We start from the raw sequence: 27530 nt of genomic DNA on the forward strand, positions 1-27530 counted from the left end.
AGTGGGGGTCTGGCACCTCTCCCTTTCCTTACCTTCAGCTCCACTCTACCCACCACATGGGCCCAACACCTGTTTCCCTTCTTCCCCCAATCCCCAGACCAGATACAGCAGCTGTCTCCCTTCTCTTCAGCTCTAGCTGGTCCAGCAGCCCAAACAAACCTCTCCCTCCCTATCATGGGTCCAACAGCCCTCGCACCCTCCCTCGCTGGCTCCCTGATTGCTGGCGGCAAAAAACAAAACAACAAGCCTGCAGCTCTCCTGGGTCAGCCCCTTTGCGCTTCCCGGGGCAGGCCTACCAGCCAGTTGGAAGCTTTCTGCATGAAGCACTGCTTCAGGAACCTTCTTACGCCAAGTCCCTCCTTCCAATGTAACTTCTGGCAGCAACCAGTCAAATTTTCCTGCGAGTTGCCCATGGCTAGCTATTGGAAACATTCACCATGTCATTTTCTATTGTGGTGCCAGCTTGCTGTGTGCTACCCTTACCATACTCGGGGCCCTTTCCCTTGGGAGTTTGCTTGCCTGGTGACCTTGTCATGGGATTTTAAGCGCAGGCTGAATACATCTGGATTGAAACCCACCTGGGTTTCAAGGCGCAGGCTGCTTTTCTTGCCCCGACCACATGGCAAGGATTCGTGGAGGCAGAAGTTATAGTCTGTGTCCAGCTGAATGTCAGTCCAAAGATCTTCACCTCTGATCATTTGAAGAAATTTCTGAGGCAGAATATCCTTTTCCTTCACTTGGCTTCTTTTAAAACTACTGACAGGCATGGCACTACAGAACTATGAGTAATCCTCCATTATTTCCTACAGGAACTAAGGGGGTGGCTCGCTGAATGTTTAAAAAAACATTTTTCACAGTTTCTGAAAGTAGGGTTCAGGTCCACGACCTCCCGAGACCCCAAAATGCTATATTTTATTTTCGGGTTTGTTTTATTTTTGCTGTTTATGGTGCAAATTCACTGGTGGTGGCAATCTTGGATTTTAATCGATCTTTTTTTCAAAATTTTATTTCTGCCTCAATACCCCTCGATTTGTCTAAAAATTGTTTGGGATGGGCTCCCCAGCTCCTAATGTGCTGGTTGTGTGCATTGATTGCGCTGGATTGACGCCAAATCAGCAACCATGTGCCATAGCATGCAGGGGGAGGGGGCGGGAGCTTCAGAATTCACCTCCTCCACGTACTCTAGAGCTGGGGAGCCGACCTGGGTCTGTGACTTAGGGAAAAAATATAACCGAGCAGTCCTTCTGGAGTCTGGTGTAAAACGCCTGCATTCCGAGTCTGGGGACTCTTTTTTGGTGAGGTGCGCGAGTCTCAACAGACCCCTGCCATGGTTGCAGGTTGTGACTTTTCACTAGAATTTATTCAGTTCTCTGGAAAGTGTTTTCTGCGGACCCCGCTCATTCGACGCAGCCGTCGGGCGTGTTGGGACCTTCTCAGGTGGTGGAGCTTCCTGTTCAGGAACCTTCTCGTCTGCAGCAGTAAACCTCGCACTAGTTGCCATTTGGATATTGTGCCTCTGCTGTCTCCTAGCACTGATTCTATTTTGGATCTGGCTGATACCCTTGCCAGCACTAGTCAGCTCGGCCGCCCTGATAGTCCGGATTTGGGTGATGACCCTTCTGTACGCAGACTTTTTAAGCATGGTTCTGTCCATTTTCTCATTGCTGATGTTCTTTTTTTTTTTTTTTATATCTTTATTCATTTTTAACTCAAATAACAAGTGCACAAAAATGTATCATAAATAATTTCAATATAGCACTGTAATATCTAACACATAAAATCTAAGTGTAAAAATCCCCACCCACCCACCCTTCATCAAATTCTCAACCAGAAAACATTATACTATATTATGCAATATATTATAAACATAGCTTTTTAACTTTCACCCCAAATCCACCCTCCCCCTTGAGTGTGCTAGATAAATCTAAAAAAGAAAAGTAAAAGAAAAGAGTTGATGCCTATTCATCACAATACTTTTCCAATGGCCCCCAAATCTGATGTTCTGAAAGAGCTCAAATTGGATTCTCCACCTTCCACTTCTCAGGCTTTGATCATGCACCACTCTAATGTGCTGTCTTCCTTTTTTCCATCCCATCCAGTTTCTTGGGCTGGTTATGGAACAGTGGGACTCTCCAGAGAGCTCTTTCCAGTCTAAAGCTTTATCCCTTGGCACCTGATTTTCAGCAAATTTTTTGAACAGCCTAAAGTGGATTCCGCCATAACGCAGGTTGTCAGACGCACAGCTATCCCTAGTGACAGGGGAGTGATGCTTAAGGATTCTCAGGTGGACATTCTGTTGAAAAAAAACTTTTTGAAGTGGCGTCTTTGATTATCAAAACGGCGGCAGTTGCTTGCTTCATGGCACGAGCCTGTCATTCCAGATTGTACAGTGCGTCTTCTGTGAATGTCCTCCACTAGTAATGGATGGTGTAGATTATGTAGCGGACAACCTTTATGATCTCATTCGAGTTCTTAGGTCTCTGCTTATGCAGTGTCTGCGCGCCGGACTCTTTGGATCCATCATTGGGCTGGGGACGCTGCCTCGAAGGCTACCTTGAGCAGACTTCCTTTTAAGGGTCAGCTTCTTTTTGGTAAAGGTCTGGATGACCTCATGACCAGTGTTGCTGAGCGTCGCCTTAAGTCTCTCCCTGTGAACAGGTCTCTTCCATCAGTGGGAAGGGATGATAGTAATTTTCATTCCTCCCACAGGTTTCGTCAGGTCTCTGTGGGATCTTCCTCCCAGAGATATTCTCAGGGCTATTGCCCTCATTACAACAGTTCCAATTTTTACAACAGTTCTAATTCCAGGCAGCCAAAGGCCTCCAGTTCCCAAGCAACGGCTGCTCCTAAGAAGCCTCAAAGACGCCAGGAGTCAGACGGAGCTTCCTCATATTGGAGGTTGCCTTTCTCAGTTTGATCAGGAGTGGACTCACGTTTCATCGGATCAGTGGGTACTGGACATCATTCGGGAGAGGCACAAGATAGACTTCTTTTGCCTGCCTCTGGATCTGTTTCTGGACGCTGGCAGGTCAGCCGGAAAAGGAATCCTGAGTCTGCACTACTATACAACAGATATCAGTGCGATAAAACCTGTTCCAGAACACGAATCGGGCTTCAGCAGATACTACTTATAGTTCATTGTGCCAAAGAAAGGTTCGGAAGACTGGAGGCCCATTCTGGATCCAAAGTTGGTTAACCACTTCTTGCGGATTCCTCATTTCTTCATGGAGACAATTCACACAGCAACTGTCTCTCCAGGAGCGTTTCTAGCGTCCTTGGATCTTACAGAGGCTTACCTCCATATTCCAATCTACCTGGAGCATCGCAGGTTTCTGCATTTCCATGTTTACAACAACATTTCCAGTTTGCTGCATTGCCCTTTGGCCTCGCAGTGGCGCCCTGCACTTTCACCAAGGTGATGGTAGTTGTGGTGGCCTTTCTCCGCTGGCAGAGGATCCAAGTCCTTCCTTACTTGGACAATTGGTTGATCTGAGCTCCGTCTCGTCTGGAGTGTGAAAGTGCGGTGGAAACAGTGGTGTCTCTGTTGCAGGCGTTGGGGTAGATTGTCAACTTCAAGAAGAGCAACTTAACGCCTTCCCAGTCCTTAGAGTATTTGGGTCTTCTCTTCAGCACCAGGCAGGGTCATATGTTTCTTCCTGAGGCATGCAGACAGAAACTTCAACGGCAAATCAGAGCTCTTCTGGACTGTCTGGCTTCCACGGCCTGGCTTTATTTTCAGGTTCTGAGAGGCAGTCCCCTGGGCCCAAGCTCACATGCGCCCGTTACAGTAGTCCCTTCTCTCTCGATGGTCTCCACAGCATCATCCCCTTCAGATGCGGCTCCCCTGGATGGAGCCAGCTTGCAGCAGCTTGAGCTGGTGGCTTCAGGGAGAGGCTTTCCGACAGGGCATGTTTCTTCGGAGTTCAGAATGGATGACTCTTATGACGGATGCCAACTGGCAGGTTGGGGTGCTCACTGCGTGGACCAATACATAAAGAGGCAGTGGACTCCCCATCAGAAACATTGGTCATTCAATCGACTGGAGCTTATGGAAATTCGGCTGGCTTTACTCGCTCTCCAGCCCCTTCTGGAAGAAAAAGTGGTGTGGGTCTTCTCTGACAACGCCACTGCGATGGTGTATGTAAATCATTGAGAGCACAAGAAGTGCCCCCTTGGGCTAGGAGGCTCACAGGCTGTTTCGCTGGGCAGAAGCTCATCTTCTGTCTCTCTGAGCGGCTCATGTGGCCAGTCGACAACGTTCAGGCAGACTTTCTCAGCTAACAGATCATGGACCCGGGAGAATGGTCACTCTAGCACAGGGGTCTCAAAGTCCCTCCTTGAGGGCCGCAATCCAGTCGGGTTTTTAGGATTTCCCCAATGAATATGCATTGAAAGCAGTGCATGCACACAGATCTCATGCATATTCATTGGGGAAATCCTGAAAACCCGACTGGATTGCGGCCCTCAAGGAGGGACTTTGAGATCCCTGCTCTAGCAGAAGGCGTTCCGTCTGATTGTGCAGCACTGGGACCAGCCCCAGATGGACTTGATGGCTTCTGCAGGGAACTTGAAGACCTGACGCTTTTTCAGTCAACGTACGCAGTGCGGAAGCTCAGGGCTGGATGCCTTGGTTCAGCACTAGATGGTGTTTGGCCCTAGATAGTGGTCCTCTCTTCATACTTTTACTACCCGGTTTTACCGAGTAGATGTGGCAGTTCGTTTTAATGCCGCCTTTGGGACCTCGGTGTTGAGGGCAGGCTCTTCTGTCCCTCCCTAGCTGCAGCCATTGCTTTGGTATGTCACCTAGCGTATGGAATCCGGAAGAGACATAATAGAATGGAAGATTAGGTTTATACCTTTGATAATCTTCTTTCTGTTAATCCCTGGAGGATTCCATACAACCTGTCCTCTCTGTATACATTCAGTTGTTTGGAATAGCCTGCTTTTCTGCTTCGGTTATTCTCCTTACAGGCTTGAAGATTTTCCAGCCAGTTGCCAGATCCTGTGGGGAATTTTCTGTGAGTATGTACATTACTGAAAGTTTTTCTTGGGGTGCTCGTTGCACACAGCAGGTTAGTTCTACATTGTTCCTCAATGGTTTTCTGAGTTGCCTTTGTGCCTGTTATTACTTGTTCATGTTGTGCAGAGCAGTTCAAGACTTGTTTGTGCTGTTAGGGGAACTTTCCCCGTGCCCCCTAGTCATGGATTTGTTCAGGTATGTTACTTGGCTTTGGGATTTAACTGGATATGTTTTCTAGCTCTCAGGATAAGGGGATGGAGCATATGCTCAGAAAAGTGTTGGATTTCTGCAGCTCCCGGATTGCGGGTTGGGATTCAACACCTAGCATATTGAATCCTGCAGGGACTAACAGAAAAAGATTATCGACGGTATAAACCTAATCTTCCATATTCTTCTCTTTATTTCTCCTTTTCCAGTTATCTCTGACCCAGAGTGATCTCAGCCATATTGGCTCCATGAAGGTGGAAGGCCTTATCCATCCAACTACTGCTGAAATTGACCTTAAAGAAGACATAGGTAAGACAAAAAGAGATGGAGGATACAAATCTCAATGAACATAGTAACATAGGAAATGATGGCAGAGACCTGAACTGTCCAACCAGCCTGCCCATTAGTTATATCCATTAAAAATGAATGGTTAAATTAACTTGTCTCTTCCTTGATATTTCTGGAAAATAGAAAGTCCACCTTGTATTGTCCTAGGTTCCAAATGCTGAAGTTGCCATCCAAGCTCTGTCCAGCCTATCCAACCATCCTGTTTTCAGGATATCTATCATAAGTCTGGCCAGTAACATCTTCATGTTCCAAGTTAGTGAAGTTCCAATTGATGCCCTCCCCAGCCCATTCTACATCAAATCACCATATATGGGACACAGATTGCGCAAGTCTGTCCAGTATTGGCCTTAGTTCTTTAATTTGCATCCTTTGTTTTCTAATTAGAGATCCTTTATGTTTATCCCACACTTTTTTTTTAATTCCATCGCCGTTTTCCTCTCTACCACTTCCTTCAGGAGGGCATTCTAGGCATCTACCACCCTTTCTGTGAAATACTTTATCAACAAAAGAATAATGCAGAAAACACCCAGTATTGACCTTTTAGGATATGTTAGTGTTTAGTCAAGCTGAGTATTTTTTAGCATGCTCTACAATTTTTCCAAGAATTATAATGAATTAAATAGTTGCATAGCAAAATGTCTGTCACAGAGGCCAAGAGCATGCCAAAGTGGGCATCATAAAGATGAAGGAGAACTTCACAGTCACCAATTTAGACTACTAGCTTGTTGGTGAATGTGACATTCAACTAGCTACAACTGAAAAAGGTGGGAGCTAAATTCAGAATGCTGGAAAATAAATGCTAGGTCTAGCATTTCTCCAGAACACTTTAGACAAGAGGGTTATTCAGTCCTACCAGTAGATGGAGACTAAGAAACACTAGCCTCAGTGTGAACTTATAAGTACATAAGAATAGTCTTATTGGGTCAGACCAGTGGCCCTATAGCCTAGTAGCCTGTCTTCACATAGGGCCAATCCAGGTCACTAGTACCTGGGAAAACGCCAAAAAGTAGCAACATTATCCAAGGACAAGCAGGCAGGTATTCTCACTAGTGGGTGATGTCATCCGACAGAGCCCCGATACGGACATCTTGCAAGCATGTCTTGCTTGAAGAAACTCAGAAGTTTCGAGATGCCCGCACCGCGCATGCGCCAGTGCCTTCCCGCCCGGTGGTCTGGGCGTGTCTCCTCAGTTCTTTTTCTTCCGCGGAACTGAGAAGTCTATCTTCAATTTGCGCCCATTGAATCTCTTTTTTTGCCTTTTATTTTGCCGCGGTTTGAGTTCTTTTGGCTCTCGTGTGCATTTATTTCTTTCTTTGATTTCTTTTTTAAAAAAAAAAAAATATATATTTTTCCTTCCGATACCGGGTCGGCCGCGTGGCTGGGCCCCGCGCCTTCGACCTTGCGGCGGAGCTTTTCCGGCCTATGTCCCGGCCGATTACCGGTTTCAAAAAGTGTAGCAAGTGCCAGCGCGCGATTTCGCTCACGGACCCTCATCGACGCTGCTTACAGTGTCTGGGACCGGATCACTTCCCGAAATCGTGCCGGCCTTGCTCCACTCTGATGGCGAGAGCGTTTAAGCGCCGCTGTCTACTGTGGGAGTACATGTTCAAGATGGAAGCTTCATCGGATCCTGCAGCTTCGACATCGACGGGGGCTTCGACTCCTTCAGCGAAGCCCTCTGCCTCCCCGGCTGCTTCAGGCCTCCTGAAACCGGCATCGTTCACACCGGTTTCGGCCCCGGCTTCGGCGCCGGTGCCTTCCTCCGTCTCCTCGGAGCAGGTATCGACCCCTACAGTTCCACCGGTGGTGCTCAAGGTGCCGAAGACTGGCAAGCAGAAGCACGCAGCACCGAAGGAGCGCGGAGACCGTGCGGAAGGGCCCCCTTTTGGTGCAGATCCCTCCATATCGGCTTCGTTGCGGTCCCTTCTGGAGGCTCAGTTCGTGGAGCTCATGCAGACCATGGGACCTCGACTGATTGCCACCATCCAGGGTGACCTCCCAGCTTCGGCTTCGAGGGGCGGACCGCCCCCTCCTCCTCCTCCTCGCCGCACGACCTCGTTGCTCGGCGAGGAGGAGCGGCGAGCGGTGTCCGGGTCCTCGAGGAGGTCCTCCGTTAGTGCTGTGCCTCCTTCGGAACCGATTCCCTCGAGGAGGGCCTCCCTTAGTGATATGCCTCCCTTGGAGCCCATCCCCTCGAGGAAAGCCTCGTTTAGTGACCTGCCTCCCTTGGAACCGATTACTCCGCCCCATGACTCAGTGTGGCGTCCACCTTCGGGGCCACCCAGTCCTGGGCATAGCAGGAAGCAGGACGAGTTCTTCCGAACCCCCTATCAAGCCTGGGCGGCGTCCAGAGAAGCACCGACTCTTCCACCTTTGCGATCGACGGCATCGAGTCCGATCTGCTCCTTGGAGGCGTCTGACCCAGTTTCTCACAGACGGGCTCGATCCCCTTCCAGGCATCGATCCAGACATTCTTCGAAGCATTCCTCTCGGCACTCGACCGTCTCGCCTCAGAAGAAATTGCCTCGGTTGGGGTATGCTGCTTCGACTGGGTCTCCTCCTCCGGGCCCGGAGTTCGAGGACCCCGAGGTTTTCAACTCATCCTGTTGCTCGCAGGCCTCTCTGGAGCCTGAAGCCTCTTCTTCTTCTAGTCCGTCTCACAGACCGGCGACAGCGGACTAACTGTCCTTTTCATCGTTCCTCAGGCAGATGACATGGACATTACTCTCGATGCTGGGTCTCGATATTCCAAGGAGTACCTCGATACCATGCACTTGCCTCGTCCTCCGGCAGAGTCCTTGTGGCTTCCCCTGCACAAGCTCCTCGTCCAGACCTTCATGCGATACTTCGAGTCTCCTTACTCTATCCCTGCGGTCCCTGGCAAATTGGATGTGCGGTACTGCACGGTGCATCATAAAGGCTTCGAGGGTCCTCAGCTTTCTCACCAGTCCCTCCTGGTCGAATCCTCGCTCAAGCGGTCTCATCCTGGCCAGGTCTATGCTTCAGTGCCTCCGGGCAGCGAGGGCAGAACCATGGATAAGTTTGGTCGACGCATCTATCAGAATTCGATGATGGCGTCTCGAGTCCTGAATTACAATTTCCACTTTGCAGCCTACTTGGAATTTTTTCTACCTGTGCTTCGGAAGTTCACACCATACATCGAGTCCCAGGCTAGGTTTGAATTTGAGGAAGTGGTTGCTTCGCTGTCCCAACTTCGGCTTCAGTTAATGCAATCTGCCTATGATGCGTTCGAGCTCTCAGCCCAAGCGGCGGCCTGCTCGGTGGTGATGCGCCGGTTGGCCTGGTTGCGGACCATTGATATGGACCCGAATCTTCAGGACCGCCTGGCGAACGTCCCGTGTGCTGAGGCGGATCTTTTTGACGAATCCATCGAGACTGTCACGAAGAAATTGTCTGACCACGAAAAGTCCTTCCAATCTATCCTTCGGCCGAAGCCTAAGCCTCAGCAGTCTCGACCTTCTCGTCCGCCGTTGATTTATCAGAGGCGTTATCAGCCGAGGCAAACTCCACCTGCGAGGCAACCGGCGAAGCGTCAGCCTCCCCAGAAGGGTCAGCCTAAGTCTCAGTCGCCTGCTATCCCTAAGACCACTCAGCCTTTTTGACTGTCTCGTCGAGGGCATAACCAACCTCGTTCTGCCTCTCCCTGTTTTTCCCATCGGAGGGCGCCTCCATCATTTTTATCATCGCTGGGAGGCCATAACAACCGACCTCTGGGTCCTTACTATCATCAAGGAAGGATACTCTCTTCATTTCCATCGGGTCCCTCCGGACCACCCTCCAAGAGAGTATCCTTCCAACTTGACTCAGACTGCCCTTCTTCTTCAGGAAGCTCAGGCTTTGCTCCGGCTTCGTGCCGTGGAGCCGGTTCCGACGGACCAACTGAACCAGGGGTTTTACTCCCGGTACTTCCTTGTTCCGAAGAAGACGGGCGACCTGCGACCCATTTTGGACCTCAGGGTCCTCAACAAATTCCTAGTCAAAGAGAGGTTTCGCATGCTGACACTTGCTTCTCTCTACCCCCTCCTCGAGCAGAACGACTGGTTATGCTCTCTGGATCTCAAGGAGGCCTACACTCATATTCCCATTCATCCGGCCTCTCGCAAGTTCCTCAGATTTCGGGTGGGACATCTCCATCTGCAGTATCGAGTGCTTCCATTCGGCCTGTCTTCGTCCCCCAGAGTCTTCACCAAATGTCTGGTGGTGGTGGCTGCGGCCCTCCGGAACCAAGGTCTTCAGGTATTCCCCTACCTCGATGACTGGCTGATCAAGGCTCCCTCGGCCTCGGGGGTCCTCTCAGCGACCCTGTCAACGATTCTGTTCCTGCAGAGTTTGGGATTCGAGATCAACTTTCCAAAGTCTCATCTATAGCCGACCCAGTCTCTTCCCTTCATCGGGGCTGTCCTGGATACCGTACGTCTCAGAGCATTCCTTCCTTCTCAGCGCATGGATGCTCTTCTTCATCTCTGCCAGTCTGTGTCTTCTCGCCAGACCATCTCAGCGAGACACATGATGGTCCTCCTGGGCCACATGGCCTCTACAGTTCATGTGACGCCGTTTGCCAGACTCCACCTCAGAATTCCTCAGTGGACCCTGGCATCTCAGTGGACTCAGATATCGGATCCGTTGACTCGACACATCACAGTCACTCCTGCTCTTCGGCAGTCTGCTCTGGTGGATGACCTCTTCAAATCTATCCAGAGGTTTGCTGTTTCATTCTCCTCCCCACCAGAAGGTTCTCACAACCGATTCCTCGACCTATGCCTGGGGAGCGCATCTGGATGGGCTTCGCACTCAGGGATTCTGGACCTGTGCGGACCGACTCCATCAAATCAATCTTCTGGAGCTCAGAGCCATCTTCAATGCTCTTCAAGCTTTTCAACATCTGCTTCACGACATGGTGGTCCTCATTCGCACCGACAATCAGGTCGCCATGTATTATGTCAACAAGCAAGGGGGCACGGGCTCGGCCTCCCTCTGCCAGGAAGCTCTCAGAGTCTGGGATTGGGCGGTTCACCACAACACCTTCCTCAAAGCTGTCTACATTCAGGGGAGGGACAATGTCTTGGCGGACAAACTGAGTCATCTTCTCCAGCCTCACGAATGGACACTCCACTCCAAGCCCCTTCATCAGATCTTTGCTCAGTGGGGAACGCCTCAGATAGACCTCTTTGCGGCTCCCCACATTTTCAAGCTGCCTCAGTTTTGCTCCAGGATCTACGCTCCTCATCGCCTCGAGGCAGATGCTTTTCTGCTGGATTGGGGGAATCGCTTTCTGTATGCGTTTCCGCCATTCCCTCTCATTCAAAAGACTCTAGTCAAACTGAAGTCCGACCATGCCACCATGATTCTGATAGCTCCTCGGTGGCCCAGGCAACCTTGGTTCTCCCTTCTACTTCAACTCAGCAGCAGGGAACTGTACCTACTTCCAGTGTTTCCTTCACTGCTTACTCAGCATCAGGGGTCTCTGCTTCATCCCAACCTGCAGTCTCTCCACCTGACAGCTAAGTTCCTCTCAACGTAACTCCGCACCAGTTTTCCCAGGCGGTGAGGGATGTCTTGGAGGCTTCCAGGAAACCTGCTACTCGTCAATGCTACTCCCAAAAATGGACTAGATTTTCTTCATGGTGTATTTCCAATTCTAAGGAGCCTCAGCGAGCCTCCCTATCCTCTGTTTTGGACTATCTTTTACATCTGTCTCAGTCTGGTCTCAAGTCGACATCTATACGAGTCCACCTGAGTGCTATTGCGGCTTTCCATCAGCCTCTACAAGGGAAACCTCTCTCTTCTCATCCTGTGGTTTCCAGATTTATGAAAGGACTTTTTCATGTCAATCCTCCTCTCAAACCGCCTCCAGTGGTTTGGGATCTAAATGTTGTCCTTTCTCAGCTTATGAAACCTCCTTTTGAGCCTCTGAGCAAGGCTCCACTCAAGTTTCTCACTTGGAAAGTGGTTTTTCTGGTGGCCCTCACATCTGCTCGCAGGGTCAGTGAGCTTCAGGCCTTGGTGGCGGACCTACCTTTCACAGTATTCCATCATGACAAGGTGGTCCTCCGCACTCACCCGAAATTCCTGCCTAAAGTGGTCTCTGAATTTCACCTCAACCAATCCATTGTGCTTCCAGTGTTCTTTCCAAAGCCTCATTCTCATCCTGGAGAATCAGCTCTTCACACTCTGGACTGTAAACGTGCTTTGGCTTTCTACTTGGATCGCACCAAACCACACAGAACTGCTCCTCAACTTTTCGTCTCCTTTGATCCAAACAAGTTGGGACGACCTGTATCGAAGCGCACCATCTCCAACTGGATGGCGGCTTGTATCTCTTTTTGCTATGCCCAGGCTGGATTACCCCTTCTCTGTAAGGTCACAGCACATAGGGTCAGAGCAATGGCAGCCTCTGTAGCCTTCCTCAGATCGACACCGATTGAGGAGATTTGTAGGGCTGCCACTTGGTCCTCGGTTCATACGTTCACCTCTCATTATTGTCTGGATACTTTCTCCAGACGAGATGGGCAGTTTGGCCAAACTGTGTTACAAAATTTGTTCTCCTAAGTTGCCAACTCTCCCTCCATCCCATTGAGGTTAGCTTGGAGGTCACCCACTAGTGAGAATACCTGCCTGCTTGTCCTGGGATAAAGCAATGTTACTTACCGTAACAGTTGTTATCCAGGGAAAGCAGGCAGCTATTCTCACGTCCCACCCACCTCCCCTGGGTTGGCTTCTCTGCTAGCTACCTGAACTGAGGAGACACGCCCGGACCACCGGGAGAAGAGTGAGGTAGAGATGCATGGGCGCAGAGAGGAGGGGAAGAACATGCTGGGCCAAGGAAGGCTCCTAGACTGGGTTTTGGGTTTGTTTGTTTTTTTAAGTACAGAGGGAGAGGATATTAAAAAAAGTGCCAGATTGGGCATGGGGAGGAGGGCTTATGGGGCCAAAAACAGAAGACAGAGAGAAAGATAGTGGGCAATGGTCTGAAGGGAGAGAAGTTGGACCTGGGGTGGTGTGCAGGAAGAGGGAAAGAGATACTTGTTGGGAAGAGAAAGGGACAGAAGTTGGATCTGGGGATGGAAGGGAGGTAGGGAGAAATTTTAGGCCTGTGGATGGAAGGCAGAGAGATGCAGCATCTCTCTTTTTTCCCCTCCATTTAATTGTTCAACATCAAAGGGGAAGGGAAGAAGAAAATCAGAAAAGAGAGGATGGGCACCAAAGTTTCTCCCCGCCTGAGTGCAGTTTACAAATTCTTGAGCTATTGGGGATTCCCAAGCCCTGCCAACTGAAGACATCTTTCTCCAGTCTGGCAACCCAAAATCTCCAAGCTTTGCAGCCAATTGCAATATCCTCAAGCTGCCACTGCTTTCATGCATGCATGAAAGTCAAGGGGGGAGAGGACAGGGAGAAGGGAAGGCAGCAGCTTTGCAATATTGCTGCCAACTGCAGAACTTGGGAAGTTGGAGGGGGAGTAGGTGGCCATCAGTTGGTGAGGCTTGGGGATCCCTACTAGCTACAGCAGGGGAGATGCTCATTTTGAGGGAGCCTAAGCTCAAAGTGGAAGGCCCAAAAAAGCAGTAATATTTACCCTGACTGAACGATCTTCCATATGCACTGCTGACAGCTGATTCAGCATCCCCGTTGTGATGAGGCTCACCTCTGAAGAGGCTCACCGTAGCTGTAATAGAAGTGAATGAGAAAAACAAGAGTGCGCATCCCTGCTCATCAGAGTGGGGATGCAGAAGCCTGTGGATGCTCCCACTGTCAGTGGTGCACGTGGAGGATCACTCAGTCAGGGTAAGTATTACTGCTTTTTTGGGTTACTCTCCACAGTGTCCCTTTAATGAAGGTTTATTATTAGATACATACATCTTCTATATTAGTGATTGCAAATTTGGGACCTGCTCAGCCTTTTTTTGCTCATGAGCTAGTGTTAGTGTTTGTGCGGCCCCAGAAATTTTTTTTTCATCAAGCCAAAAGGTTGGACACCCCTGGTCTAGAATGTCTCACCTATTGCACTGAAAAAGGAGATCATGTGCTTATCCTGGTAAGCTCTTTTCCAGTAGATAGGTGAGAGATTCTAGACACCCGCCCTGTCCTTGCTGGGCCTGTTTCAGATTCAGATTTCAGTCTCCTGCTGCTTATCCAATCTGTTTCTTGGAGACCGGTTAACCCTTTGGGGTTAACAAGAGTTTGTACAAATGTATAATCTGTTGTGGGAGTAGTTCTAAACTCCTTTGATGCCTCTGTTGGAGGTTAATGGTACTATTTACCGTATTTTTTGCTCCATAAGACACATTGTTTCCATCCGAAAAAGTGGGTAGAAAAAAGGGTACGTCTTATGGAGTGAATACCCCAATCCCCCTCTTTACCTTATTTAGGCCACCGTCACTGTTCGCCCCTCAGCTGCCGCCGCTGCTGCTGGTTTCTCACTGCAGCCGAAAGTAGAAAAAGGAAAGGCCAGGCGGGTGCAGCGATTGCACGCCGCTGGCCCAGAAGCCTTACTCCCGAAGACCTTCTTGCCGACATCAGAATTGATGTCGGGAGTAAGGCTTCTGGGCTGGTGGCGTGCAATTGCTGCACCCGCCTGGCCCTTCCTAGCAACTCCTTCCGCGCTGAGCCAGGAGTCCTACCCCACCCACTGCTGCTTCATTGACGTCAGGGGTAAGGCTTCTGGGCCGGTGGCATACAATCGCTGCACCTGCTGGCCCTTCCCAGCAATTTTTCTTTGTAGGGGGTGAAAAGCTGCTGTAAGGAATGAAACACCGCTGGGTCCATACTCATCGCTCACGCTCGGGCTGCTCTCGGTGCTTTAGAAGGAGTCCCTCCCTCCCCGCTGCTGCTGCTTCATGGACGTGTTCTCACAGCGGCAGCAACGGGAGGCAATTAAAACCAGTACACGGGCGGGCAGGCTTGGGGGGAGTGGAAGAGGACAGGCTGGAAGGCAGCGAGGGGAACTTAGGAGGGAGGGAGGAAGGGACAATTGGGCCTGAGTTGGAGGGGGGAAGATGACAAAGACAGTGAGGGGAACATAGGAGGGACAATTGTTGGGCTTGAGTTAGTGGGGGGGGCGATGACCAAGGCAGTGAGGGGAATATTGGAGGGGGGGAAGAAGGGACAATTGTTGGGCCTGAGAAAAGAAAGAAATCACCAGACAACAAAGGTAGGAAAAATGATTTTATTTTCAATTTAGTGATCAAAGTGTGTCAGTTTGGAGAATTTATGTCTGCTGTCTATATTTTGCCCTATATTTGTCTATTTTTCTATAGCTGTTACTGTGGTGACATTGCATATTTTAAAAAGTCATCTGCCTTGACATCTGTGCCCTGTCCCTGCCTGCCCTCTCCCAGCCTACCACTAGACCACCAGAGGGGAGACAGGGTGCAGAGCCTGGCAATGAGTGTGGGGTTGGGTGCAGAACCTGGCAGGGAGAATTTGGTTCAGAATGTTTTTTTTCTTGTTTTCCTCCTCTAAATTTAGGGTTTGTCTTATAGTCAGCTGTTTCTTATGGAGCAAAAAATACGGTAGTTGTTTGAGCAGAACAATAGTTTAGCCTGTTGTTACAGGTACCTCTACTTCACAGATGAGTGTGTCTCTCTATGCTTGGGTACTGACTGCTAGAAGGCACTAAACTAGCCTGTGAAGTACACTAGAGCAGTGTTCTTCAACCTTTTTACACTTATGGACCGGCAGAAATAAAAGAATTATTTTGTGGACTGGCATCGGTCTGCAGACCGGCGGTTGAAGAACAATGGGCTAAGTCGTGAGCCAGACCCCCACCCTTCTCTACCCAATCTCCGCCCCCATAATAGTACTAATTTTAACACTATTTTTTCCATTCATTTTTCATAGATACTAACAATATAATCTTTTTTTTTTTTAATAATTCTTTATTCATTTTCAAATTTTACATGAAGTGTACAAAATATTGAATTACAACTAATGAATACACAATATCACTTTTATATCTATTACATAATATTCTAAACATATTTTTATCCCCTCTCCCTCCCCCTACCCTTCAAGTACTTTCCAATCACCCCATACATATTGTATATCATATTATAACATGTTGTGTAAAAATTATTTTCACTACCCCCCCTCCATGTGTGTCACAAAGAAGATATTGAAAAGAAGAAGAGAAATCCTACTATTCATTCACTACAATATTTTGTCAATGGCCCCCATATTTTTATAAATTTGGGATATATCCCTCTTTGTATTGCTATTGCTCTTTCCATTTTGAATATATGACAAATTGTATTCCACCAAAATGTATAATTAAGGTTACTATGATTCTTCCAGTTATTAGTTATATGCTGAATGGCAACCCCTGTCATGACTAGTAAAAGCTTATTATTTTCTGGTGAAATTTGACCTTTTTTCTCATCATCATTCCAAATAACACTGTATCATATGATATTGCTACATGATTTTCCATCAATTTATTAATTTGTGGCCAAATTGCATTCCAAAAACTTTTAATGTAGGGACAATGATACAGTAAATGATCCAACGTCCCAGGTTCCAGATTACAGTGCCAGCATTTATTGGACTTAGAACTATCTAATTTTTGCAAACATGTAGGGGTCCAAAAAGCTCTATGTAATAAAAAGAACCAAGTTTGTCTCATAGATGCTGACACTGTACATCTCATTCTCCAAGACCAAATTAGTGGCCATTGAGATGCAGTAATTTGATGCTTAATCTCAATGCTCCAAATGTCTCTTAGACCATTTTTTGGTTTTTTATTCAAATATCCAGATATTAATTTATACCACAATGCGGCTTGATGCCCTAGGAAGTCTGCTTGAAAACATAAGAACTCTAAACTATATTGATTATTCAATGTTTTCCATTCAGGGAACCCAACCTGAATGGCCTGCTTCAATTGCAACCATTTAAAACTTTGTGTTTTACTAAGACCAAATCTATGTTGCAATTGTGAAAATTCCAGCAGTTTACCTTATGAAATAACATCATTTAGAGATCGAATGCCTGCAATAATCCAGTTCTTCCAAAGGATTTGAGCTCCGCCAATTTTGATCTTGGAGTTTATCCATAGAGACTGGTTAGTTGACTTGTTTATTGGGATAGGTGTTAATTTACTAATAAACCTCAACGTTTTCCAAGTATCCATTAATATCTTATTTTCTCTGTATCTTCTAGGCATGTTAATACTAGGAAGATGAACTAAATTTAGGGGAAACATAAGGCGCCATTCCAAATACAACCAATCTGGTGCATTATCTATAAGTTATGGGAGGATCCAATACATACCCTGACGTAGAATATAGGCTTGATGGTACCTATAAAAATTTGGAAAATTTACCCCTCCCTCATTAATTGATTTTTGCAAAGTTACTAAAGCTATTCTAGGTATTTTACCAAGCCAAAGAAATTTCATTAAAATACTATTAAGCTTTTTATAAAAGGACCCCTGAAAATAAATAGGTATCATACTCATTTGGTAACAAACTACAGGCAACATCATCATTTTAATAGTTTGAACTCTCCCCCACCAAGAAATATGTAAAGGGTTCCATTGCTCACACAACTCCGTAACTTTTTTTAATACAAATTTTTCATTCTCTTTTACAGTATCTTCAATTGTATTTTTAACTTGAATGCCAAGATATTTAAATCCTTCTTCCTTCCATATGAATGGAAAATCTTCAAATAGTCCTTTTACACAATGAACATTTAAAGGTATAATTTCCGACTTACTCCAGTTAATTTTATAACCTGAAAATTTACCAAACATATCAATTAATTCTAATAGACATGATAAGGTAGACTGTGGATTTCTCAAATAAAGTAAAATATCATCCGCATATGCCGAAACTTTATATTCCATATCAGAGTATGGAATATCCTGTATCCCCCCTGCTTGCTGTATTGCTAATAATAAGGGTTCTAATACAACATCAAATAACAAAGGAGATAAAGGACAACCTTGTCTAACTCCCCTTTGCAATTTAAAACCTTTAGATATCATATTATTAATACTTAATCTTGCAATCGGGAAGCTATACATTGTTTTTACCATTTGTATAAATCCAGAACCTATACCAAACCATTCTAAAGCTTGATACATAAAATTCCATTCTACTCTATCAAACGCTTTTTCTGCATCCATTGAAACTATAAAAGCCGTTTCATCCATTTTTTTTGATAAATTTAACATATGAAACAATAATCTAGAGTTATTAGAGGAGTGCCTTTTAGCAATAAAACCAGTCTGATGCGTGTCTATAATATGTGGGAGAGCTTTGGCTAATCTCAAAGCCAATATTTTCGCCAAAAGTTTGTTATCAACATTTATTAAAGATATAGGCCTGTAGTTCGAAACCAAAGTAGGATCTTTATTTGGCTTAGGCAAAACTATTACTACTGATTCAGCCATAGTACCTTTAATATTACCTTTTATAAGTTGTGTTTGATATAAATTTAGTAAAAATGGGGAAAGGACATTTTGAAATGTTTTATAAAATTCTACTGTATAACCATCACCACCTGGAGCGGATCCAACTCTAAGAGATCTCAATGCTGTTTCTAATTCTTTTAATGATATAGGTTCATCTAAACTCCGTTTTATATGATTAGGAACCTTAGGTCCATTAATTAAATCAAAAAAATTTTTACCATCTTTTTGCCTCTCCAAATAAGGCTCGGAAGAATACAGGTCCTTATAAAATTTTAGAAATTGTTTTAAAATTATATCTGTTTGATTTGTTATTATACCATTATCATCTTTTATCCCATTAATATTAGTTTTTCTTTTTTTTGCTTTAAGATAATTCGCTAATAATCTTCCCGCCTTATTAGAATTTCCATAATACATTGTTTGCTTGGAAAACAAATCTCTTCTTATCATTTTTGAAGTTAATTCATTATATTTACCTTTTGCTTTCAAAAGAGCTTGCAAAACCTCATGTTCCCATTTACTTACCAATTTAGTTTCTAATATTTTAATTTCTTTTTCTAACTCTATATACTGCATTTTAATCTGTTTCCTAACAAAAGCTGAATATGATATAATATTACCTCTCATAGTTGCTTTAAATGCATCCCATACATTTTCAATAGATGTATCCTCCACTAAATTCATTTGAAAGAAATCATTAATTTGTGTTTTAAAATTTTCCAAAAATTTGTCATCCACCAGCAATGCATTATCAAATCTCCAAAGAGGTCTTCTATTCTCTAATTGATCTAATTGTAATTCTATCCATACTCCCGCATGATCCGAAATAATAATAGGATCTATGGAAGCTTTAATCACTTGTTGCACCTTATGTGATGAAATAAAAATATAATCTATTCTTGAAAATGATTTATGAACCTGTGAACAAAATGAAAATTCCTGATCATTAAAATGAAGAATACGCCATATATCCTTGAAATCACATGATTGAGCCAAATTATCTAAACCTAAAGATTTTATGCTTTTACCTGGTTTTTTATCCAATAATGGATCCATTACAGCATTAAAATCTCCAGCCACCACTAAATTAGAAGCAGCCAGTGGTAACAACATACTCTGCAACTTTTTTAAAAATTCTGATTGATTCGAATTAGGGGCATATATATTAAACAACGTCAGGGTATTATTTCCCATACTTATATCAATATGTATCCATCTTCCATGTGGATCTGAATTTACTACCTTAAAATTGGCCATACATTTTTTATTTATAAGAACTGCTACCCCTGCTTTTTTACCTGCTGCTGGAGCAAAAAAACATTCCTTCACCCACCCACCCTTTAGTTTCTGTGATTCCTTTATATTCAGATGAGTCTCCTGCAAACAATAAACATCCGCGTTTTGCTTTTTTAAAAATGCTAATATCTTTTTTCTTTTGATTACATGATTCAGGCTATTGACATTAATAGAAAATATCTTAAAAGACATTATATATTTTAAACTTCTCATCATAATCTTCTTCCTTCCTTCCTTCATATTTAAGATCTAAAAATTTTTTCTCAATGACACACATTTTTACCCCTGAAGTATCCAACCCCTTATTGATCTTTTCCTTAATCATTCTAGTAATACCTTTAAAACCCATCTTTTTCCCACCCTTCCCCCCCCAATATAATGACTGCTTAAGGACACACATTGGAACAGCAACCCCAACATCCCCCTCTCCCCCAGGCAACCAATATTAATTAATATCCCCTTTTATCATTTCTTAAGATAAACTCATTAATCTTCCACAGTGTATCTTAGTATATCTCTCTTCTAAACATAAAATCTGTTTGTTTGTTTTTTACCATTTTAAAATAATTATATTCTCTATCGGTTATTTAACCTTTGATAACTTTAACCATATTTAATTCCTAACATTCCACTAATGTATCTTTATCTACTCACCAATCTTTAAATTATATTTCCCCAATATTTTAGTTTATACCACAAAATTCTATCATAAACATATATTTAATAAAGTAGTGTTATTTTTCCTATATCTCATACACTCTAATCCAGCAACCTTTATCATCCTTCTAAAAACAAATATCCATATCTTCATATACTTCTTTAAAAGTTGATTACAATTTTATAATTTTTATCATCTATTTATATATCAACATTTTTTTTTTTTTCCATTCTGAAAAATGAAATTTTTAATTTTATAATTATTAATTTTTTTTTATATACATTTTCCTCTTTTCCAATTAAAATCCAATCCTTTTGAAACTATAATATTACAAAATCAAACTTTACAATTAATCTTTTAGTCATCTCCTTCAATTATCAATAATTTCATATTATGTATCTTTCTTGTATATTTTTCATTTTTATTTCCTTTCTTTTACTTACATCTAAATGTCATAGATCATTTTTGTCTATGATTAGTCCATTCTACATTCTTCTTTTTGTTATCCTTTCATTCATTACTTTTCGTTTGTTAATTTATTAAATTAACTGATCTTTCATATTGTTTTCTTATCTATATCCTTCTTCCCTTTAGTCTCTTGACTGTCATTTGTCATTTTATTTAATATCCTTTTTTTTATCCATTCTGCTTTCTTCTTTTACCCATTTGTATTATTATCTGGTCCATTCTTCTCTTTTCTCCTTTTGTTAATTATTCAAGTTCTTTATTTCTTTCTGATCACTCTTTACTCCAGCCATCCAACCTTTACTCGTCTAAAGTTTAGTCTCGTGAGTTTCCAGTCCATCTTTCTTGTCTATTACTTCTTTATATTTTTTTATTGTATTTTTCCTTTGTTCATTTTATTTCCTGTTCTTTATTTCATATTCTTCTTTCTTCAGTACTCCAAAGTCTCATAGTTTTACATTAAATATTTTGCACAATATCCATCAAAACCAGACTTGATATTTTCTGTTCATTTCAACATCCATTATGTTAAAATGACATAGGTTCTGATTTTGAAAGAAAAAGGTCTTTAGCTTTTCCGGATCTTCAAAATACAAAGATTTATCCCCAGAAGATACCCTCATTTTTGCTGGGTAATACAATCCATATTTATATCCTTTTTCCTTTAATTGAGGTCTCAAGTCAAGGAATTTCTTCCTTTTGTTTGCTGTGTTTTTAGCAAAATCAGGCAAAAACCATATTTTGGATCCTTTATAATTTAAATTTTTATCTTTCTTGGCAGCATTTAAAATTTCTATTGCTTGCTGGTATCTTAACATTTTAAATATTAATGGTCTTGGTCTGCCTTGATTTTCCATATTTTTTAATGGGATCCTGTGCGCCCTTTCTATTTCCAAAGGCTGTTTAAAATCCAATTGCAGTATTTTAGGAATTAGATTTTTTAAAAACTGTATGGCATTTTTCCCTTCCAAATTTTCCTGCATTCCAAAAAGTTTTATATTCTTTCTTCTTCCTCGGTTTTCATAATCTTCCAGCTGATTTTTCAATTGAATCAGTTCCAAACTGTCATTTTTACATCTGTTTCCTTCACATTCTAAAACCTCCATTTTAGCTTCTAAGTCAGTTGTTCTTTTATTATTTATTTCCATTTGTCTGTGGATAATTAGTATTTCTTCCTTCATTTCAGCCATATTACTCACAGTCTCTTTAAGCATTTGTTTAATTTGTCTCAGTTCCTCCATAACTTCGGCTTTGCTCAGCACATCCGACTCTTCAGCAGGAAGCGGAACCTTACTCGGGGTAATTTGATCCTGCTTCTGCCTTTTCGCCGACCCACCAGTTTCATTTTTGTTTTGTCGGGTGCTTGCCATGCTCCCGCTCTTCTTTTCGCTGTTTTACACCGAAATCGGCTTAAAGGGGAAATCTTTTTTTTGCCGACCGTTGCCAGGTTGAGAGGAGCGCCGCGATCACACGTCCATTTTTTGTGCACGCTAAGCCACGCCCCTATAACAATATAATCTTATTGACAACATATAATGGTTAACCACAAAATTAAACTACACAAAGCACACTGACAGCAGATGTAAATTCTCAAAATTGACATAATTCAATCACTAATTTCAAAAATAAAATTATTCTCCTCTACTTTTGTTGTCTCCCTCCATGCTATGCCTTACCTTCTGGTCATTTTATGCCGCCCCTGGCGTTATCTTCAGGCACTATCTAAAATCCTATCTATGTGATGCGTGAGGTCCGCCACCTTTGCATCAGGCAGGCTTATATGTATATATGAGAGGTGTTTGGGATTTAAAATTGACATTATTTAGCTCAAATCAATAGTAACACAGATCAACAATTTTAATTAAGGTCAGATTAAAAAAATATATAGGAACTTGCAATCTCTGTGTCTCATTAAGGTGGTATGGTTAATATTTCTATACTGTCAATACTACCTATTTACTGTAGCCTACCCCTTGTTTGGTGAATGAACTTGAACTTTATTAGTTGCTGTCAGACTAGTCTGATTTAAAACAGAATTTCACTGTAGCAGCATTTCTCACCTCTGCCCAGAAAGAGATTGTCGTCCCCCCTCTTTCCTGGCAAGGCATTCCTCTCCATGGTTCATCTTTCCAGCCCCTCTGCAGGGCTGGAAGTCACCAGTTGTTTCTCACAGTTTCATTCTCCATCTCCTCAACATTCTTGAATTCCTTTTTCCACTCCTCTCCTCAATGTCCAGGAAATCAGTTGTTATATTGGATTTGTCTCCATAGCCACTAGTGGTAAGTCCTACCATTGGCTGTTGACAGGCTAACATGGAAGTAATGGAGCTTGGCAGTTCATGATTGGTCCAGCGTGATGAGGATTAAGTCATGGGAATTGGTCCCATGATGCAAAGGCTAGGTCAGCTTAAGCATACACAACCTATTCTCTGATAGGTTCATTAAAGGGGAGTCTCAGCAGACCTGCCCTCTGACCACCTTCATGGGTGTGCAGAATTGTCCCAGATCATCATGATCTAAATACCCTTCCTCCATGGTTTTTCTGTCCCATGATCTCATCTAGAATAAACAATCCAGCTCCATGTTGCAATGTTGTTGATGGGTTTTTTTCAGTATACCAGCTTGGATCAATAATGCTGACAGCTTAATTCTCTTTAAAAAATACAGTTCAGGCCTGGTCTGAACAGCTATGTTTCAAAGCCCAAGTTTAATCTAACTTGCCTATAGACAATTATGTCAAGACTAACCTTAACATCCACACCCACCAAATGCATTGCCAATAATGCCTGAAGATGATGCTCCACCCAGTGGAAGAGCATGCGGGCTTCCAGTTATAGAGAAGCACTCTAGGTGTCTCCTTGGTGATCGACATATGCCACCACTGTAGCCATTGTCAGAAAAGACTGACCACTTGACCTTCGAAAGTCTGCCGCAGTTATAGCAGAGCCAACCGAATGACTAACAGTTCTAGCCTGTTGATTTTCCACTACCTCTGAGAAGGGTGTCCAACGCCCCTGAATTGGATGACAGTTGCAATGAGCTCCCCAGCCCAGGAGACTGGAATCTGTCATTATGATCACCCAAGAAGCAATCCACAGAGACATGCCCTGAGAGAGGGACTAAGGATGGAGCCACCAAGCCATGCTGGCTTGAGTCTCAGCGTCCAAAGCAGACATATCTGTAACGTGTCCTCCCAGGAAGACCAGTGTGACAGTAACGCGTTCTGGAGAGGATGAATGTGGGCTTTTGCCCAAGGCACCACATCTGTTGTGGCCGCCATGGACCCCAGGACTTGAAGAAAGTTCTACGTCAATGGAGCTGACTTGTATAAGAGACAAGAAATCTGAGAGCATAGCTTCTGTCTGCTTGTCGCTGGAAGATAGATTTGCCCAGCAGCCCTGTCAAACAAGACTCCCAGGTACTCCAGGGATTAAGTTGACAACAAATTGCTCTTTTGGTAATTTACAATCCATCCCAGGTCCTCCAGGACTTGGATCACCTGATCTACTGTGTGCCAACCCTCAGACAACAAGGAGGTTCTGATCAGCCAGTTGTCCAGGTAGGGATGCACCTGCAGTTCCATCTTGCGCAGGTTAGCTGCTACCACAACCATCACCTTGGTGAAGGTTTAAGGAGCCATTGTTGGACCAAAGAGTAGTGCTGAAAACTGATAATGATTTTCCAGAACATGAAATCTGAGAAACTGTCTTTGGTCTGGGAAAATAGGAATATGCAAGTAGATCTATGTCAGATCTAGAGAGGCTAGGAACTCTCCTGAGATCACTGCTGCTATGACAGATTAAACTATCTCCATGCAAAAGTGTGGAACTCTGAGTGCTGCGTTACATGAGTAAGGTCCAGACTGGGTCTTCAATCGTTGGAGTCTTTCTTTGGCATGATAAAGTATATGGATATCTGCCAGAGCCAGAACCCGAGTCTTGGATCTTGACTCTCCTGGCTGCTTTTTGTGGGGCTACCGCCAGTCCCTACGCTCCCTGGCCATTTGGGTCTCCCATTCCCTGGAACTTCACCGGTCAACAGACCTGAGCCCCACCTGGGTTCCAGGCTCTACCAGGTCCTTCTTCCAGGCCCATGCTCAGGCGTCTTTTCCTGGATGCACACACTGAGGACTGTCCCAGTCCCTCAGTCATCTTTTCCCAGACACACGCCTTCCAGTCACTCGGGCGCCTTTTCTTGGACGCATGCACTAAGGACCTCTCTTAGTTCCTCAGTCGTCTTTTCCCAGACGCATGTCCTGAGGACTCTTTCCAGCCAGTCTCTCTCTCTCTCCGAGGGCTCTCTCTGAGGGCTTCCTGTTCTTCAGCCATTCTCCATGAGACTCTCCTGTCACTCACTCCCCTGGTCTTTCCTGGACCACCACCAGGCCCTCTGCCAATCGTCAGCACTGGGGTACCCTCCTGGTCACCCCAAGGTTTACTGGGCAGGCCGGTCTAGCAGGCTTACGGGGGATTAGGTCAGAGACCAGCATTCCTCCCATCGATGGTCGCCTGGCTCCTGAAGGAGCTTCTTCTTTTTCCAGCTCTCTGTCTGGGAACTGGCCTTTTCAGCACCACAGCTTACTCAGGGGGCATGGACTGCTCTCAGCAGCCTTTTCAGGATGTTATGCCAATTAGCTCCTGCCTACTGCTCAGGCTCTCTGCACTGGCAGTGACAGGTACTCCACCTTGTCACAAGAACACCAAGGGAACATGTAGAAACCCTTAAAAATGCAATTTTCAAACTTCCCCTGATTCCTCTTACAGGCTGTAACAGCCTTTACTTATTTTGACCTGTACTGGCAATGTGCTACAGCCTGCCTCAGCTCTGTACAGTAGCTGGAATGAGAAGAAGTCACTGCCTTATGCCATTTCCACTTCTTCAATGCTTATCTTCGGGCTGCCAGCCAGACACGGCTTATGACAGTATCTCCACTCCCATGGACTGATGGATGTGCTACAGAAAGTGGGAGAGGCGTAAAAATGCAACCGGCATCCTGCGAGACACTGCTGAGCCTCCTAAGGGTGCCTTACAGCCTGCGCTCAAACCCCTGCTAAGCAGTAGGTGCAGGGGGAATGGGGATGGCCCCGAGCTCTAAAAATTTATGTGCAGGCTGGCTAACAGGTACCACCAGGGATCAGCCTGTCAGTTAGTACTAAAACTGGAAAGCGAGCACTTGAATACCGAAAATAATTGAATAAAATAAATAAAGGGGAGAGCAGAACAGAAACACTCCTTCCAGCTCATGTGCAGGAGGGAAAAACTGCAGGTGGCAGTAGAGCTCCCAGCGGATCATAGAAAAAATCCAGAGTGGATTCCTTCTGCCTATGGCTCGCAGCCATGGGGAGATAACCCGCTTGTCCAGAATGACACACTTCTTCTCATGGTTGTATGTTCTTTTGCAGTTGTTAATAAAGATAATTTACAAAAAAAAAAAAAAAAAAAGGAATGACACACTTATTGTATTGGAATATACAGTTACACCTGTAGAGCCCTACCAAAGCATATGGTTTTGGGTAGAGCAAAGAAGACATCAGTTACTTAGTCAATATTGTTCTCTCCACCCCTAAAGTAAAGCAATGCTTAGGACACACGAATAACCTCAGCATAATTGCACTCAAGCAAAGAAGTAGCACAATGTGCTGAAAACCAGGGGAACTGTTATTCCCACTGCATACTCTTGTGATTCTAGACAAATCACTTAACCCTCCATGGTTCCAGGTAGAGCCATGAGCTGCTGCAAAATGTTGTGCAGCCATTTTATAAAGGTGCTGCAAGGGAAAGGAGCAAGGGTGCTGTTTTTTTGCCCCCATCAAAGCCACTGGACAACCAGGGATGCTGGTAGGGAAGACCAGGCCTTTCTGAACAGTAAGAGGGCCCTGTGGGGAGGGGGTGGGAGGGATTTTACCACTGGCTGAGGGAGGGAGGAAAAGAGGGACCATGATCAGGGGAGGTTGAAAGGGGGATCAGGGGCTTGGAAGGGTGGGGGGGCGGCATCTTGGGGAGGGGGGAAAAGGGAAAGGAAGGAATAAAAGGATGGATTTTGCTGGGAGAGGGGGAGGGTAAGAGGGGCTGTGATCGGGGATGGGTGTGAAGGGATTAGGGCTCTAAGGGACTTTTTTTTGGTTTAAAAATGCGGGTGCTGGCTCAATATTCAGTGCCGTTACCCATATAGAAAGTTGCCTAATTTAGGACAGCTTTTGAGCTGTCCTGAAGTAAACAACTTACCTGTGTAGGTGCCAGTGCTGAATATTGCTAACACCCACATAACTTGGGGCTCCTCCCCAGCACTGCCCTTGACCTGTCCACTTTTTAGTTGGACGGTCTGATATTCAGCGGCAAATTCTGGCTAAGTGCTGCTGAATATCCCCTCTTAGGCATCCAGAAATGATTTAAGCAGGCAGGAGAGCTTCCTGCCCACTTAAATTGCTCTGAATATTGGCCCTACTATTTTTACTTATAATATTATATTAAGATTAGGGTTTTTTTTAATATAATGTTAATATCCTTGTATCTGCTTATTGGGTGTGTTTTTATTTTGCTACCTTGTACTCTTTCCTTTTGATAGGTTGTAATCAACCTTGAACTCGTTAAGAGCCATGCAGAATGGAAAGCTCAGATTAAATTAAATTAAGTTCTAATCCATGTTCTTGCAGGCAACGCTTTGGAGAAAGCTGGAGGAAAAGAGTTCCTGGAGGCAGTTAAGGAGCTCCGCAAATCCCATGGGCCCTTGGAAGTTGCTGGAGGTAAGGACCATTTTAATTTTTCTGATAGAGCTAAGGTTTTTTAATGCAGTGCCTTAGCTTCTCATTCAAAAAATATATTCTACAGCAGTGGCATTCAAAAAATATAATGCTACAACGGTGGCATATGTCGATCACCAGGGAGACACCTAGAGTTCTTTTCATTCAAAAATATATATACTGTATTTGCCGGCGTATAGGATGCAGAGGGAGGAGCCTAAGCTCCTGATTGGCTCAGATGCCTAAGGCCTTTTTATCGGAAGCAGAGGGGAGGGGATGTTTGGGGGGCACCTGGTCCAGGAGTGGTCCTTCGATGGTAAGGGGGTGTCTCTATGGCAAGAGGAGATGTGCAATCCTGCCTTTT

The 27530-nt window shown here is 44.6% G+C and overlaps 1 protein-coding gene across 4 annotated transcripts in view; it reads left to right on the forward strand.

Annotated features, from left to right (window-relative positions):
* LOC117358815 (core histone macro-H2A.2) overlaps positions 1-27530 on the forward strand; it is a 153353-nt gene that overhangs the window by 105048 nt on the left and 20775 nt on the right. For all 4 annotated transcript variants that reach the window (XM_033940533.1, XM_033940534.1, XM_033940535.1 and 1 more), the window contains exons 6-7: positions 5437-5536; positions 27080-27169. In XM_033940533.1, the coding sequence (XP_033796424.1) occupies positions 5437-5536; positions 27080-27169 (190 nt within the window). The remainder of the gene's footprint in view (positions 1-5436; positions 5537-27079; positions 27170-27530) is intronic.

This window comes from Geotrypetes seraphini, chromosome 4 (genome assembly GCF_902459505.1).
Source record: "Geotrypetes seraphini chromosome 4, aGeoSer1.1, whole genome shotgun sequence".
NCBI classification, from domain to species: domain Eukaryota; kingdom Metazoa; phylum Chordata; class Amphibia; order Gymnophiona; family Dermophiidae; genus Geotrypetes; species Geotrypetes seraphini.